The sequence below is a fragment of the Lycium ferocissimum genome, chromosome 6, assembly GCF_029784015.1.
Source record: "Lycium ferocissimum isolate CSIRO_LF1 chromosome 6, AGI_CSIRO_Lferr_CH_V1, whole genome shotgun sequence".
Taxonomy (NCBI): Eukaryota; Viridiplantae; Streptophyta; class Magnoliopsida; order Solanales; family Solanaceae; genus Lycium; species Lycium ferocissimum.
This window is the reverse complement of record NC_081347.1, coordinates 31,843,766-31,861,370: the sequence shown is the minus strand read 5'-3', so window position 1 is coordinate 31,861,370 and position 17,605 is coordinate 31,843,766. Positions and strand designations below refer to the sequence as shown.

The 17,605-nt window shown below is 39.2% G+C and overlaps 1 protein-coding gene across 1 annotated transcript; it reads right to left on the bottom strand.

The window, feature by feature from the left end:
- Nucleotides 1-683: 683 nt before the first annotated feature.
- On the bottom strand, nucleotides 684-12,694 carry LOC132059619 (CDP-diacylglycerol--glycerol-3-phosphate 3-phosphatidyltransferase 2-like). The gene is made up of 7 exons (XM_059452275.1): nucleotides 12,105-12,694; nucleotides 3,245-3,342; nucleotides 3,092-3,142; nucleotides 2,817-2,930; nucleotides 1,364-1,420; nucleotides 1,193-1,278; nucleotides 684-1,094 (listed from the first exon to the last, which is right to left on the bottom strand). The coding sequence occupies exons 1-7, from the start codon at nucleotides 12,526-12,528 to the stop codon at nucleotides 974-976; spliced, it is 951 nt and encodes a 316-aa protein (XP_059308258.1). The 5' UTR covers nucleotides 12,529-12,694; the 3' UTR covers nucleotides 684-973.
- Between the last annotated feature and the right edge of the window lie 4,911 nt (nucleotides 12,695-17,605).

The window sequence follows — 17,605 nt, the reverse complement described above, 5'->3', positions numbered from 1 at the left end:
ACTTTGTATTTTGTGAGAGTTGGTTTAGGTCCTCATGTTTCTTCGTTGCGGCACAACCAAACATAAGAGTGTGTTAAACGAAAGTTTCGACTCATGCCTGGATGGCATGTCTTTAGACACTCCACATGGAAGACTGGGTGATCCTTTAGCTTGGAAAGATGCTGAAATTTTTAGGCAACCTGTTCTACTTCTTAAAGAAAAATCTGATTTCCTTCTTTATCTTATTTACCCTACATTATTCATTCTTCAAAAATAAAAGGCTATACACAACATGGCTCCAACTGTCCCCAAAACTCCTCTCAGGAATCGCGTAAAACTGAGCTATGAAATTCAACATGGACGATAACATACGCAGTTAACATGGCAAACTACTAGCTCGCTCAATACGTGCTGCATGTCTGTGTCAATGAGTAGAGCGGCGGTCTCTTTACTCCCAAATTTGAGAAAGAGAACAAAGTGGCAGAAATGAACAGGTAAGAGTATCTATAGCATTTTGGAAGACCTTTCCAAAAATATGACAACACCCAAACTATTTTTACAACGAATACCTTGCAGCGAATGATTGTACGTCATGTAGTTGAACAAATTTTACTGTGGTTTACCAGATTCTCAATGCTTTACCAGATTTTCAATGCTGAATAACAGACGAACTAAAAACATAAAAGCTTGTGCAACCCGACCCAAACACAATAATAAGTCCTTTACTGCATAATACTATGAATTTTCCAGTTAGAATCCAGATTACATGTTGCAGATCCCATGTCGAATGATCCTATTTCCTGTTGAGAGACTTCATTAGCTTTCGGCTAAAAGAATCAAATTAAAGAATGTAAAGGAAAACCAAACATTGAACACAGCCTGCATCAGGAAGACGGCTTTCCCTTGCACCGGTCATCAGTATGTATAGCTTGTGGGTGATCCACCACTCAACAGCAAGAAGCATGAGCCAATATGTAGTTGATGAAAATGATTTCTACATCAATAACACTTTCCATATCTTTCTCATATACACGACCAGGGACCATACAGCAAGCCACGCTGATATATATAGCAAGATCACACCGGAACCCACAAGAGTGACAGCCCCAGATAAACTAAACAGAAAACAATTACATGGTCAAAGCATTATTAGATTTCTATCAGAATTTCTTGTTCCTCCAAACTCATACAGGAGACTGAAAACAAAAGCTACCTGCTGTCTCTGGTTAGCAGGAGGATGGTCAGTGCAATCATCTGAGTGGCTGTTTTCCACTTCCCCAGGTTATTCACAGCTACAGCCTGAAAATTTTAGCAGTTACAAATGCAATACACAAAGCAGAAAGGAATTACTCTCTATAAATACAATGGCAGGTGGGTCTTGAACCTCTGAAAGTTTACCACCCTGAGAAGCTGCCCATTCTCGAACTGCAGACATAGTTATCTAAAAAAAAAAAAAAAAAAAAATTGCAAAATGAATTGAAAACCATTATTCACCAATTATCCACCAAATCTGACAAACCGAAGATGCAAAGATTGTTTTAGTCAGTAAGACGCAAAGAGCTTTTAGAGGCACAAGATACATATATAGAAGGAAAAAAACAAAAAAGTATCCCCAATTGGAACATTTGTTTAGCATATCATCCATTGAGTTAAGCAACTTCCATGTTAAATTTGAAAAGGCATATCACCAAAGTAACAGAAGTGTGTGCTAAGGAAAAAAATACTGTTGACCTAAAATTCAAATGGCAAGGTATTGGTGAACATTTCAACTGAAGTGTTAATGAAGTTTGTGAAAATGTACAATAGAATTTGCACCATATTCCATTGATGACTTACCAGAACATGAACAGTTCTAAACTTCATTTCCATTTAAGGCTACAACATCACTTTAGCTAAAAATAGTACTCCTTTTGTTTCAGCTTCTAATACTTCCCATCTTGGGATTTTTATAAAACATTCACAATTCTCCAAAATTTAAATTCATAAATATGTTTAAGTTTTAAAATCTGATTTAATGTTTTTCTATCAACCTAACTTTTCAACGATTATTTTTATATATATTCTTCCACTATCACTAACATGACATATAAGACCAATTATCATCTTAAAACTTACTTTCCAGCAAAAACCATGATATAAAACAGTATAGAGGGACTACTAACAAGGCTAGTCAAAGTGACAAAGAACAGTTAAAAAAAAAGTCGATTCCAATGTGCAAGCAATAACCTAGATATATCAAAAATGATGCTACAATTTTTATTCTTTTCTCACGAATAAATCATAAAATCTTCCACTTTATAATTCAAAAAAAAAAAAAAAAAGGCCTTCCACTTTTTTACCACAGAAAGAGATTGACATTTGGCAGGGGGGCACAAAAATTAGTTCCTCTTCTGCACCAAAAACCCCATTTTTTAAAAACTAAATTTCTACTTAAATTTCCGCAGAGAGGTCATGTAGAGTGCTAATGCTATCAAAATTCTTCAGAGGAACACTCACATTTTCTACTTTACAAAAGGGTTGTATATCTTAAATTTAACAGACAGGAATATAGCGACTTACTTAGAAACGTTTTTGAAAAAAAAGAAAACAACGAATCATAAAGAACCTTTTTTTTTTTTTTTTTTTTTGAACAGTGAATCATAAAAAACTTATTTTCCCAAATCTTTATTTAAACGCTAGAAGTGAAAGATGCAAGTCCATTGTGAAAGAAATTTATGTCAATCTGAAGTCATGCAATTCTAATCTAGTGACTATAAAGTATCATAAAATTAACCGAAAGTAACTAAAGTAGGTTAAAGGAAATACTATTACAGGGGCTTCTACAGCTTATTACTCACCTCCCTGCCTATTATCGCAATTGAAGGGACAGTTAATAGCCATGGCAACTGTCCAAACACACTGGACTCCAAAGGTTTGGTGCACAACAAGACCAAGGTAGCAGCAACCATCAGCTGTTGCAGTTGAGCAGACAGTTGTATCAAAAATTCAAACATCATACTTAGAAGCAAATATTCCCCACATCTCATGCTTATCACCGACAATTTTGCTAGTACACTAACCAAAATAGCAGGCAATAAGCATGATGAAATTGAAACAGAATGATGGAGAATACCTTGTCAGCCACTGGATCTAAAAACGCACCAAAGGCAGTTCCCAAGTTCATCTGGCCATGTTAAACCATCTAAAATTGTGATATTGCAAATATCGAAAATAAGAATTCCAGAAGAGACGATAATATGGAATTCAAAATAGCAGAAATGAGAACCTTGCGAGCAAGGTATCCGTCAAGCCAGTCCGTAACTGCTGCTGCAATAAATATAGCCGTTGTAGCAGTTGGCCCCCACCAGCTATCAACATAGAATGCTAGATTATCCAGAATACAAGATCAGTTTTCTTTAAACAGATTACCATTTCCAAACAACATATAAAATCACGTATCCGGCTGAGGTTCTGCCATAAATCAAAGTATCCTAAGCACAATTAAAACAGATCTTATATTTTTATTGCCTTTCTTCAGAAAAAGATAAACAGATATTCCATTTGATCAACAATTGCAAGATGACCAGATAACAGAAAGAACTTGTGCAAGGGATTGTCCATCAGTAAACATTCCAATGAGCTACTGATGCATGAAGCCACTAGACACACTATATTGACACTGTCACCTTTGACCTATGGAACTCACACCTATATTAGCTTCACGCGTAACCAGTCCCAAACACAGATACAGAGGAGGCTTGTGATAGGTTGATGGTCAGCATATAAAACGTCTTAACTATGACTGGATTTTTTATTGAAGTGACTAAACATAGTGAAACATGACTTATACCCATAGGCCATAAGTTCTAAAAACTATTAAAATTACCCAACCATACTAAACAAACACACATACTAATTCCAAATTATGCAGAACCTTCATTGTTACCGTTCCTTATCATTATCAGAAACCATAATTCTATATACAGATAAGTTTGCACAAAATTATCATTTTTATAATGAACTAGATAATACATTATCCTAAAATCATAACATGACATTTAATAGCAACTGCTAGTAACACAATTACTAGCTACTACAATTTGTTCATTTATAGAGAAGATATGCTTTTAATGGAGAAAAGGGTAGAGAGGGATTAGTTGGGATCGAAAATAGATGAGGGGCTTTTTTATAAAATACAAAAGTTTGGGCAAGTTCAAAATTTTAAAATAGCCCAATGGTTATGCTCCTGTTTGGCCATAGATTTTGGATGCAGTTTCTCAAAATATTTTTTCAAATATCTATTTGGCCTTAAAAAATTTGGAGATTTTGAAAACCAAATCTTCAAATCCCAAAATATGCTCCAAACCTATTTTTTGGCCCAAGATACAACCGTTGGCTCTTTTTAAAATTTTAAAACTTACCCCAAACTTTTGTATTTTATAAAAAAAGGTCCCCCATTTATGACCCCAACTACTCCCTATCTACCCTTTTCCCCCATTAAAGGCACCTCTTCTTTATAAACCGAACGAGAGCTCAGTGAAATGCTCCTTAATTCTTGCAACGCTCCTTGATTCTCTAATTATTTTAGTTGTACTTTGTTGTGGTGTAGACATGACTGTAATTTGCGTAATGACTTCCTATGTGTTATATAACTTTCTCTTTGATGAATGAGTTTCCAGGGAAAGTTAGATTAAAATTTGCTATCTACTATGAATATGCAGTTTTAATTTTTTAATAGCTCCTTAATTCTTGATCATCTTTTGTGATGTATACCTTTTGTCTTTTGTATATCTTTTCATGTATAATCTTGTGTTCATCTTTGTATATCTTTTCATGTATACTCTTGTGTTCATCTTGTCGGTCATTTGATCTGAAAATGCATGCTCAGTGTGGAGATTGTCCATACAATGTGAGAAGATTATATTAAAGAATAGCCAGTTAGGACAGTTGCTTTTTTTTTTTTTTTTTTGCACGATTGGATCTTTGGAGATAATTGTAACTTGACGAATTGTAGTAGCTAGTAATTGTGTTAGTAGCCGTTGTTATTAAAATATTTTGTTATGATTTTAGATAATGTATTATCTAGTTCATTATAAGAAAATTAATTTTGTGCCAAACTTATCTGTATATAGGATTATGGTCTGTAATAATGACAATGAAGGCCTATATGGGGAACTAGAGGAAAAAGGCGGGGATAAGAAGTTGTTCAGGCTAGCCAAGGCGAGGGAGAGGAAGGCACGTGATCCGGATCAAGTGAAGTGCATCAAGGTCGAGGATGACAAAGTTTAGGTGGAGGAAGTTCTCATTAAACGGAGATGGCAGTCATACTTCCATAAACTCTTGAACGAAGAAGGTGACAAAGACATTGTGTTGGGAGATCTGGAGTACTCTGAGAGGCATCGTGAATTTAGGTATTGTAGGAGTATAAAGGTTGAGAAGGTTAAGGGTGTTGTTCGTAGGATGCGCTGGGGAAGAGCGACCGGGCCTGACGAGATCCTTGGGGAATTTTGGATAAGTGCAGGAAGGGCAGGTTTGGAATGACTGACTGGGTTGTTTCATGTAATTTTTAAGGCGGCAAAAATGCCCGAGGGATGTAGGTGGAGTACAATGATCCCTTTTTACAAGAACAAGGGCGACATTCAGAGTTGCAACAACTACAGAGGTATCAAGTTGCTACGTCACACTATGGAAGTGTGGGAAAGGGTGGTGGAGATGAGGGTGAGGAGAGGCGTGTCTATTTCAAAGAACCAATTCGGTTTCATGCCGGGGCGCTTGACTACAGTAGCCATTTACCTTGTAAGGAGATTGGTAAGCAGTATAGGGAGCGAAAGAGGGATTTACACATGGTATTCATCGACCTAGAAAAAGCTTACGATAAAGTGTTAAGGGAGGTTCTATAGAGATGCTTAAAAGCTAGAGGTGTACCTGTGGCGTATATTAGGGCGATCAAGGCCATGTATGAGTGAGCCAAGACCAGGTTAAGGAAAGTGGGCGGAAACTCGGAGCACTTCCCAGTTGTGATGGGGTTGCACTACGGATCAGCTCTTAGCCTATTTTTATTTGCCTTGGTGATGGATGGTTTGACGCAGCAAATTCAAAGTAAGGTGTCATGGAGTATGTTATTTGCGGATGACATAGTTTTGATTAACGAGACTCGTAGCGGAGTCAACGCTAAGCTGGAGGATTAGAGACAAACTCTAGAGTTTAAAGGGTTCAAGTTGAGTAGATCCAAGACAAATTACTTGGAGTGCAAGTTCAGTTACGCGCCACATGAGCCTGACATGGAAGTGAAGCTTGGTACCCAACCCATCCAAAAGAAAGGAAGTTACAAGTATTTGGGGTCTATTGCACAAGGAAATGGGGATATGTGGATGAAATGGAGGCTCGTTTCACGAGTATTGTGTGATAAGAAGGTGCCACCGAAACTTAAGGCAAGTTCTACAAAGTCTTTGGTGAGACCGACTTTATTGTATGGGGCGGAGTGTTGGCCAGTCACGAACTCTCACATTCAGAAGATGAAAGTTGCGGAAATGAGAATGCTACGATGGATATGTGGACACACTAGGAGAGATAGGATTAGAAGATATCTGGGATAAGGTGAGGGTGACATCGGTAGAGGACAACATGCTGGAAGTGAAGCTGAGATGGTTTGGGCATGTGAAGAGGAGGGACACAAATGCCCCATTGCGGAGGTGTGAGAGGTTGGCTATAGACGGTTTCAGAAGAGGTAGAGGTAGGCCGAAGAAGTATTGGGGAGAGATGATTAGACGGGACTTGGCGCAGTTCCAGCTTACCGAGGACATGACCTTAGATAAGGGGTTATGAAGGACTGAGACTAGGGTAGAAGGTTAGTAGGTAGTCCCGCTTATCCCTTCGTACTAATAGACGCAGTTTTGCGCTATAGTTTATTGTCCTTTGATTCTTACTACTATCTGTTGTTTCTTATACTTTGATTATCTTATTTATCTATGGTAGATACTGCCTTCTTTTCAGATTGCTTTATCATGGTTTTTTTCGCTTTCGTTAGTTTCATTTTCATCTTTGCTTTGATCAGCTTGTCCTTATCTGACCTTTTTCCGTCATGTTTTCTCTTGGTAAGGGTCTTTCGAGAGGTAGGGGTAAGGTATGCGTACACTTCCTCCCCAGACCCCACATAGTGGGATTTAATTGGTATGTTGTTGTTGTTGTTGTAATAATAACAATGAAGGTTCTACATAATTTGAGGTTAGCAAGTATGTTTGTTTGGTACAGTTGGGCATTCTTGATAATTTTTAGAACCTCTAGGTATATGTTGCGCTTTTTTTTTTTTTTTTGAAAAGCTATGGCTAAACACATCTCCAAAGTTCGAGAAACTTCACCCCAATCAGGTTTTGCAAAAGAAAAAAAAATGGAATCTATGGCCAAACACTAGCTATATCTTGGGCCAAAAAGAGGTCTAAAGCAGATTTTGGGATTTGGAGAATAGGTTTTCAGAAAAAAATATAATGAAACAATGCTTCCAAAAATCTATGGCCAAATAGGAGCTAAACATGATGAAATTGATTAGAGAATTCTTATGGCTAGCCTAACTAGTTTGGGGCTGAGGCTTGAATGATCAATTGACTTGTGACCTAACAAGACCAAATCTAGTAAAATTTTCCCAAAAGGAACTTATATAGCTATACCAAATCAGACAGAACTACGAAAGTAGAAAAAAACAATAAAGGGATGGAAGTGCCCACAAACCCATACTTACATGCACTACTATGGTTGGATAAAGATCAGGTTAAACCAAGAAATCCTCTAACTAGGTGGACTTATAAGCTTCCAAGTCCATAGCCAATATACTTTATTAATGCTATGCTTTGTTGCTTAATGGAAAAGTTGTGTAACAACTCAGAAGCGAAGCTGTACTTAGGGAAAAAATATGGTCAAAATAATTCAATAGCCATTACACTTTAGTGTATGAGACTGAAGTGTTAATACAAGAGACGTGAATGGTCTCGTCGCATTGTAACTTTGACCTAAACGTTTTGTAGACCTAGTTTGACTTTTCTTAACTTAACTCTTTTGAAAAGTAAGATTTTAGTGGTTATAAAAAAAGTAAGATTTTATTGATACAAAGCAGCACAAAAGAGGTGCTGCAGTATGTAGCTAGTTTTACCATACAAAACTCAATATGTTAGTTAATGATTCAACGAATTAAGTTAGACTATAGGAGTATCAACCACATTTACACCACAAAGCTAACAAAGGGCGCACCTGTATAGTAACCTGATTATATTGTTAATTATGCCATCTACAAGACTTAGTTTCCTTTCCTAAGTGCTATTATCTTATTTTTATTTCATTTTGAGATGTAACAGACTTGTATTTTTTGATAAGGTAATAACATTCCATCAACGAAGGGCATAAAAGCCCTTATACAAGAAGTATACCAAAAAGTAGAGACCTCACAAAAAATTATCGAAAGCCAACCAATCATCTATGCTTAAGGGTAACTCATGGGTGCAGAGCTGGACCCAGGATTTTGACGCAGAGGGGGCACCAATGACCACTGCATTAATATAAATATGTCACTTATTATGTGAAAGTTTCGCGTGCAACTCTTTGAGAACTTAATAATTATGCTAAGTTATTGGTAAATTAGTAGTATAAAGTACAAACTTCAAAACTGGAAGAAACGAAAATAGGTTTAGAACGGAAACAAAACAAACTCAACAAAAAATAGAAATAAAGGTGCTGCAAGCAAGTAGGCGTCATATAAGGACCTAAGGGCCACAACAACCAAATGCACCAAAGCAATGGATTTCTCTCAGGGTCCTTTTAAATACATATACATTCTATAAGGTATATACACCATATATGTACAAGGTATTCCCGAGGTTAGGGGGGACACGTGAGCCCCCTCCTAATAGGGTGGGTCCGCCGCTGCATGGGTGCACCAAAACAGAGTCAGGGAAAAGAGGCTACTCCTTAAATGTACAAAGCTCTCCTATTTCTCTCTCTCCAGATAATCCACATAAATGCAAGTGCAGCGACATCCCAAGCCCTACGTCTTCTTCTCCTTTTTCTCCAAGTCAAACTAAATGTTTGCTTCTTTAACCATTCCTGGCATCACCTACTGTAGGCCAAGCCACCCATAACCTCTCCCCACCATCGAGATGCAATCTAGTTGTGAATTAGAAGTCACTTACACCTTCCCCCGAGCATTTACACATGAAGCACCACCTTACACATGTAATTCTCCTCTTCTTCAAATTTTCAGCTGTTAGAATTGCCCCCCTTGTTGCTAACCATGTAAAGAAACACACCTTTCTCGATACTCTAGGGATCCATACTGAAAGATAAGGAAAGACTGCCTCCTCTCTACACAGAAGCTTCCCGTTAATCACAAAAGGCTGTGAGGGCCAAATTTACAGGGATATATAGCAAAATTCTAGGCTAGACAAAATATCTACTACTTTGTCCAATTCTCTTCAGCTCCAGCAGTGTTGTAATTCTGTTGAGTCCTTTGGCATGGCTCATTTCAGCTAAAGTAGTGGAGAAACATACTTGCAGTGTGGAAATAGGTGACCAGCATCCTAAGGCTCCCTTTCACACTGGAGGCCTCTGTTGCAGAGAGAGAACCATCTTCTTATGCAGGTTATGCCAAGAAATCAGGCCTCATGCGCAATATAAGGACTAAGGAGCTTTAGGAGAGAGTTAGTGATATTCAAGTTATAAACATTTTTTACCGGAATATCACCGATTCCTGAAAAATTCAGTGAACAAGCTCTAATAACCCAAACTAAGAGGGGACGCAATAGTCATTAGCCCAAAAAAGAAATCAGGAAATTGTGGGCTGGACACCACCAAATAAGAAACCATTTGTAAAGGGGATTTAAAGGGTTATTCAGACATAAGCTTTATTGAACATAAAGCAGAAGCAGAAGCTTTCCGCAGAAGCTTTCTAACATGAAACCAGAAATAGAGAGGAAGGGGAAAGAGGAGGAGGACAGAAAAATCAAGGTCAGACTATAAAAGAATTATTTTTATAGTAAGGTATGAATATTTTTTTTCTTATTTTTATTTAATTAACATTATGTACAATTATAGTTGGAAGTTTTTTAATAACCGTAGTGTCCAGGCTAGCATGTGCGCACCTCAATTAATTCCACGAGATACTTGCCACCTCCCAACAGCAACAAGTTCCGGTGGGGTTGAGATATGATATTAATGGGACTGACTTTAAATAGTGATATTAGCATTTGGAAGAGATGATATTCTACTAGGATTGATTGGGTTCATATACTCAAGATTATATTACATATCTATGTATTGTATTTGCCTTGAGATTAAAGATTTAAACATAGAAATTCACCGGTTTATCCTTAACTCCAAAATGGAGAAGTATTAGGTTAAGTCTAGTCTAATGGAGCTAATGGCTAGTAAATGAAGGAGGGACTGAAAGTTATGGATAACCATAGAATTTGAATAGGCTTATGAGCTTGACCGAGAGTTGACTTTGACTTTCACCAAAACCTATGGGGAATGAGATATATTGTGGGTAGATTGAAAACATTTGACTTAGTCTGAGCCTTGTAGAAGGGGCACATAGCTCCAAGCTGAGGTAAGTGGAGAATTAAACCTCTGACAGTTGTTTTCCCTAAACAAGCATGTGAATTGATTTTGATTGGTCATGAATGGTTTGAGAATATGTTTTAATTGCCCTGTATATGTAAAGAGTAGTGCGTGCTTGCCTGCTTGGTGGTAAGAATGTTTGAAAATTCACATCCAAGGGTGTGGCCTAGTGGACAATGAAGTGGCATGAGAACCTTGAGGTCACACGTTCAAATCCGAGTGGAGGCAAAAACACCAGATGGTTTCTTCATATTTGTCCAAGCCCTAGTGAACAAGGTTATCCCACACCTATGCTGTGGGAGGTAGCAGGTACCCATGGAAGAATTAGTCGAAGTGCGCTAGCAGGTACCCCATGAAAATAGTTGAGGTGCACACGAGCTGGTCGAACACCATGGTTATAAAAATGTGTTTTGGGAATCCTGCTGAGATTACTACTAGTTTTATATTTTGTTATGATGATTTATGACTTGATTCAATTTCAGCATCTCACTTCTAATTTTACTATACCCTCTTCTATATAAGCCCTCCTTATCTAATGTCTTGTTCTCCTAAACTATTATAAAATCCAAGAACAACACAATGCATTAGCTACTTACATATAATTGTCAACTTTTATTGGACAATAAATTGCTATATTAGCCTCAACAACCAAAGGTAGGAGTAAGGTCTGCGTACATCTTACCCTCCCCAGACCACACTTTGTGGGACTACACTGTGTATGTTGTTGTTGTTGTTAGCCTCAATAACCAATCGTACAGTTGATTGGAAATTAAGTCCTCCAAAGGACACACCTGCATTACCTAGTGCATAGATATCATCAATTTGTGGAAGCCGATGGAGTTTGCTATTTGCTACTGAAGTTGAATCAAAATTTGCAAAGGGGTAAGCTTCCAGAGTCTTAGACGGTGTGCGACGGCAACTTCAAATATTTATTCCAACTTACTCCCTCTGTTTCAATTTAAGTGTCTTACTTTCCTTTTTGGTTTGTCCCAAAAAAGAATGTCTCTTTCTATATTTAGTAAGTTTTCCAATTCCAACATCCTACATGGCAGGTTTAAGACCACAAGATTTAAAGGACTAAACACATCTTTAATTTAAGACCACAAGATTCAAAATTCTCCCTTTATTTCTTAAACTCCGTGCCCAGTCAAACTAAAACCCTTAAATTGGGACGAAGAGAGTACCTGCCACTGAACCTAAACCAAAATTTGCAAAGGGGTAGGGCTCCTCAGTGACATAGACGGTGTGCAACCGTACTACAGTAAACTTCGAATATTTATTACAAAATTACTACTGCATTTTTTCCCGATATGAACACAATTCATGATTTTCGAGGGACTAGCAAATCACGATAATACTGAGATAATTTTGTCGCTCAATATCATTCTCACATAACGAAACTTAGAGGTCATCAAACAACAACAAACATACCCAGTGTAATCCCACAAGTGGGGTCATCAGGGAGCATACATTAGTCAATTAGGTTAGGCAAAACATGAGTAACAAAGGGATCAACCTCAAATATCAGATCAATTGTTACTTACTGCTTACAAGTAGCGGAACAGCAGCCACGCGCCCAATTGTTAAAATCGTGGGCAACGTCAGCAACTTCTCCGACTTTGACGGTGGCGATTGCGACAGAGATTGTTTTTCACGGCGGAGATCATCCTCTTTGTGATCGGGTGTGGGTCCCATCTGAGTAGTATTAGTAGAAGAAGAAGAAGAAGAAGAAGAAGAAATACTTCTTACACCAAAATTAGCATATCCTCCCTCACGGAAATCACCGGACACTGTCCTCCACCACCAACAGCGGCGGCGCCTGTGAGTGGAGACACTAACGGCCGTGGAGTTAGAGGTGGTGGTGGTACCGGTGACGGAGGTAAAAGAGGGGAACAATTTGTAGGGCTTTCTGTTGTGAGAATAATAAATAGAGGAAATAGCGTTCAGTTTGAGAGTAGCACCGGGCATGTTGTTGTAATACGTACGCAATACAGCTGCTTAGGTTACTAGTTAGTAGGTGACAGGAGAATAAGGCTTTTTCTAGCAGTAAAGTTAAAAAGTTGGGCTGTCAATAACAGCACCTAAACTAAACATCGAATTGAGGAATGGGGTGGGGACAGGACTGAAGGGATATCCTGCTTCAGCACCTCTGCTTTTCCACTGGTATTTCTAACAAAATGGATACCTCCAAAATTTGTCTATTACTCATTTCTATACCCTCTTTTCGTGAAACACTAAATTACAACAAATTTTGATCTAAAATGTACTCCTTTTTCCTTAATTTAAATTTATGTGGTACTTTTCAAATTTTGAGATTCAAATAAATCTTTCTTTGACTGTAATTTTTTTTAAAAAAAAAAAAAATTATTAATTATTGTGACTTATAGTACTTTTTACGTACAATAACATACCCAGTTGAATCCCACAATGTGGGGTCTGGGGAGAGTAAAGTGTCACGCGTACCTTACCCCCACCTTGGAAGGTAAGGATTGCTTTCCGAAAGACCCTTCTACTCAAAAAGAAAATAAGGAAAACAAGGAAAAGAAAGATATTATACACGCAAATCAAAACAACGCGAAAACGAGAAATAGCAAGAGCAACAAAGTCATGATAAAACAGCAAAGATTGGCAAGACCAACACATAGAAGCAGGATAAAATACTCCTAATACGAGCCCTCTACACTGATACTCGACTTCCACCCCTTTCTATCACCCTAAGCCACGTTCCCTGTAGTTCCTCGGAGTAACGTCATGTCCTCGCCGAATCACCTCTCCCTGCGCCTTCTTCGCCACCCTTCCCTCTCTTCAGGCCCACCACTGCCATCCTCTCACACCTCCTCACTGGTGCATCAGCGCATCTCCGCTGTACATGGCCGAACCACCTCAACCTCCCTTCCCGCATCTTGTCCACCACAGGGGCCACACCGACCTTATCCCGAATCACTTCATTCCGAATCCTATCTCTCCTGGTATGCCCGCACATCCTACTCAGCATCCGCATCTCAGCTACCTTCATCTTCTGGACATGCGCTTTCTTACCTGGCCAGCATTCTATCCCATACAACATAGCCGGTCTAACCACCGCTTTGTAGAACTTTCCCTTTAGAATAGGCGGCACCTTCTTATCGCATAACTCTCCCGATGCGAGCTTCCATTTCATCCATCCCGCTCTAATACGATGTGTGATATCGTCGCCAATATCACCAGTTCCTTGGATGATCGACCCCAGATACTTGAAACTTTCTTTCTTCGGGATGATTTGAGTATCCAGCTACACGTCCTCGTCCTCTACTTGACTCCCATCACTGAACTTCGCACCCCTGCGCCGTGCCTTAGTCTCCGCTCAACTTGAAACCCTTCGACCCGCAGTCGCCGCCAAACCTCTAATCTCGCGTTAACATCGCTCCGCGACTCGTCAATAAGCACAATGTCATCCGCAAAAAAACATGCACCGGCGCCTCTCCTCGAACGTGGCTTGTCGTAGCGTTCATTGCCACGACGGCCGTAAACGAGCTAAGCGCCGACCCCTGGTGCAGGCCCATCGTGACTAGAAAGTGTTCCGAGTCACCTCCAACCGTCCTCACCCGAGTCTTGGCTCCATCATACATGTCCTTAATTGCTCTAATGTATGCTAGAGGAACACCTCTAGCTTCCAGACATCCCCACAGCACCTCTCTTGGGACTTTGTCGTAAACCTTCTCAAGGTCGATAAACACCATGTGCAAGTCAGTCTTCTTATCCCTATACTGCTCCACTAACCTCCTCACAAGGTGAATGGCTTCTGTAGTCGAACGCCCCGGCATGAATCCGAACTGGTTCTCCCAAATAGAAACTAACTTCCTCATCCTCGCTTCCACCACTCTCTCCCAAACTTTCATCGTATGGCTCAACAGCTTCATACCCTTATAGTTGTTGCAGTTCTGAATATCCCGCTTATTTTTATACAACGGGATCATAGTGCTCCATCTCCACTCTTCAGGCATCTTCGCCATCCTAAAAATAACATTCAACACCGCGTAAGCCACTCCAAGCCTCTCCCACCCGCATTCTTCCAAAATTCTACCGGTATTTCATCTGGCCCGGTAGCTCTCCCCCTGCTCATCTTCCGCATAACCCCCTCGACCTCTTCAACCTTGACCCGCCTGCAGTATCTAAAATCGCGGCGCCTCTCAGAGGGCTCCAATTCACCTAAAACGATGTTCCGGTCTCCCTCTTCGTTCAGGAGTTTATGAAAGTACGATTGCCATCTGCATCTAATAAGGGCATCCTCCACCAAAACTTCCCCTCCCTCGTCTTTGATACACTTCACTTGATCCAGGTCCCGATCCTTCCTCTCCCTCACTCTGGCAGGCCTGTACAACTTCTTGTCCCCGCCTTTTTCTCCTAAATCTTCATATAAGCGTCCAAAAGCAGCCGTCTTAGCCGTCGTAACCGCTAACTTTGCCTCCTTCCTCGCCTTCTAATACAGCTCTCTATTAGTCCTCTTCTCTTTCTCGTCTGTGCTCTCTACTAGCTTTAGATACGCTGCTTTCTTTGCTTCCACTTTACCTTGTACTTCTCCGTTCCACCACCAGTATTTTTTACGTAGTTTCCAAATTTTTTTTTATTTCAATAAACTTAAAGATTCATGGACGAATTCACAGTAAAAAAATTAGACTGTTTGAATCTCCAAATTCGTACTGCGCCACATAAATTGAGACATCGGGAGTAATATATTTGTTTTTCTTAACAGCGTTAGTGTTCAAACCAATTTGCATGCTATTATCCACCAAAATTTAGAAAAAATAAAAAATCATATTTTTTGTATTTGCTGAAACTTAAATTGTGGTTCTCGTTTAGCCAAATCCTTAGATATTGTAAATGATAAAAATTGTGTAGAGATGCACAAATTTATACATCGTGATATTTTGGTATAGTGCAACCACTTAGAGTTAGATGCAAGAGCAAATTTTAAAATATCTGTTACTCCTAATTTATGGGTAATAAATTGGTCTAAATTCTCCGAGCTGTTAGATAGATACACGTGGTAGAAAAGGGTAATATCAAGACATATAGAGGGGTCTGAGAACTATGCCTGAAGAGTTGGAGTGACATGTGAACGAGCTTCAGGGTAATTTGTGCCGGGCATACACAACGCGTCACGAGTTAGATAGTCATCTTATGCGTCCGGAAGATGGCAGTTGAGGATAATCCCTCATCCATATATTCAGGGGATCAGTCCACGATCTTCACGCAAATAACCGCTAGTACGTGCATAGGGTTAGGGAGTTAGTTAGCTAGGTCAAACCTACATGTACCCCTTTAATCCTTGATTTGTATCCCATTGAATCTCACACTTGAATAAAATTTTACTTGATGTTGTTCACTATGAATTTACGATTGTTTATGAGCATTCACTTCATCATTCTAGCAATATATTTAACGCTTCAAGAGATTGAATCAAATTTTATCTCCCTTTTAATTCAAATATTTCAATTATTCGTTATTGCTTCGCCTAGTCTTTAAGTGTTATTTTTGCTTCAAACCTAACATTACAGATTTACAGAATAACTGGATTAATTTTGTTGCTATAGACCCATTTTAGACAAATTCATCTGCTTTTCCTAATAAACGAATTGTAGGTTAAATAGTTTGTTGCCCACGGTAGGCCTAAGCAATATTAATTAGTCCAAGTTTTTTTTTCCTTCGTTGATTTTGTGTTTGCAAGAAAACCTATAGTTGACGAACAGTATTTGGCAGCTGCTAAGGCACATGATGCTATTGAACTCCCAAACCCTAATGAGACCTTCAATGAGGACAACCATGTGAACATAAATGGAGTCTCTGATGACGATGGGGAACAAGAGAAAAGCGAGGACCAGAGCCAATTTGAGCTTTGTGGTAGCCGAGAACCCCTCATTGAGCAACATGTCAGGGAAGTTCCAAGGCCAAACCATGCAAAAAAGAGTAAGGGAAACGCACAGCCTGCAAAGGAGGAATTCGCGTTCTGGAAATAGGCTATGAACGCGAAACTAGACAATATGTGATCCTTTTTGGCTGACAACAAAGGGTTGTTTTCGCAACCAAGGACAATTCCGGCCACAGGAATATCAAATCTCATGTTGGGGAGTTCTAGGTTAGCAGACATTTTTGGTAATTCAGGAGCCCCAGGGCTCGAGAGTAGAAATCTAGCAAACCGATATAATCTGCGTCGAACCGCATCACACTCGGGGATTAGAAGAAAAAAGGATCCAGGATGAATCAACCTAGCACCTAGCCCAAAGGAAAATACTGAGCCGACCCAACCACTTAGAGGGGTAGGACCTGTGGGGGTACTTGAACAATGCTTTGTGATTTCATCAACCAAGCTGGTTGAGGAAATGAAAATTTTGGGTGACAAGGTTAAATGGCCGAAAGAAATGAGATCAGGACTCGGGAAGAGAAATCAAGAATAATGTGTGACTACCATAGAGACCACGGATACATTACTAAAAATTGTTGAGGACTGTAATTGGAAATTGCCCATCTTTTGAAATTGGGTTACCTCCGAGAGTTCCTCAGCGACAAAGAAAAGCAGGTGTTAGCAAAGAATCGGACTGACATCGACCCTCCCCAGTGTGCATCTCCGAAGCGAGTCGTCAATGTTATTACTAGAGGAGCTGAGGTCAAAGGATTTTATATGCATAAATACGTCAAGGTCTCAGTCACCCGGATCAATAGGAGCCGCGATACGCTCCATAACATCACCTTTGGTGAAAAGGATACGGACAACCTAACGTTCCCTCACACTGATGCATTGATATTTACCTTATGTACGTGTTTCTAATGTTGATGTTGTTGACACCTAATTTTTTCCCTCCAATAATTTCATTTAATTATTCGGAGTTCTTGAATCACAAACGGGGTGGAATATACATTTTACAAGTTGAAAACAAGTTTACAAAATTATTCTGATGACATTTTGCCATTCCATTTGGCAAAATATCATCAAGTATGCTAACGTATATCATCTGGTATATTAGGTATATTTTCAAGAATTTTAAATGTATTTATCAAGAATTTAATC

Coding starts and splice junctions, on each gene's coding strand:
- LOC132059619 (XM_059452275.1), bottom strand. CDS start 12,528: ATGCCCGGTGCTACTCTCAAACTGAACGCTATTTCCTCTATTTATTAT. Junction 3,143..3,244: donor ACGGATACCTTGCTCGCAAG/GTTCTCATTTCT, acceptor TAACATGGCCAG/ATGAACTTGGGAACTGCCTT. Junction 2,931..3,091: donor TAGATCCAGTGGCTGACAAG/GTATTCTCCATC, acceptor CAACTGCAACAG/CTGATGGTTGCTGCTACCTT.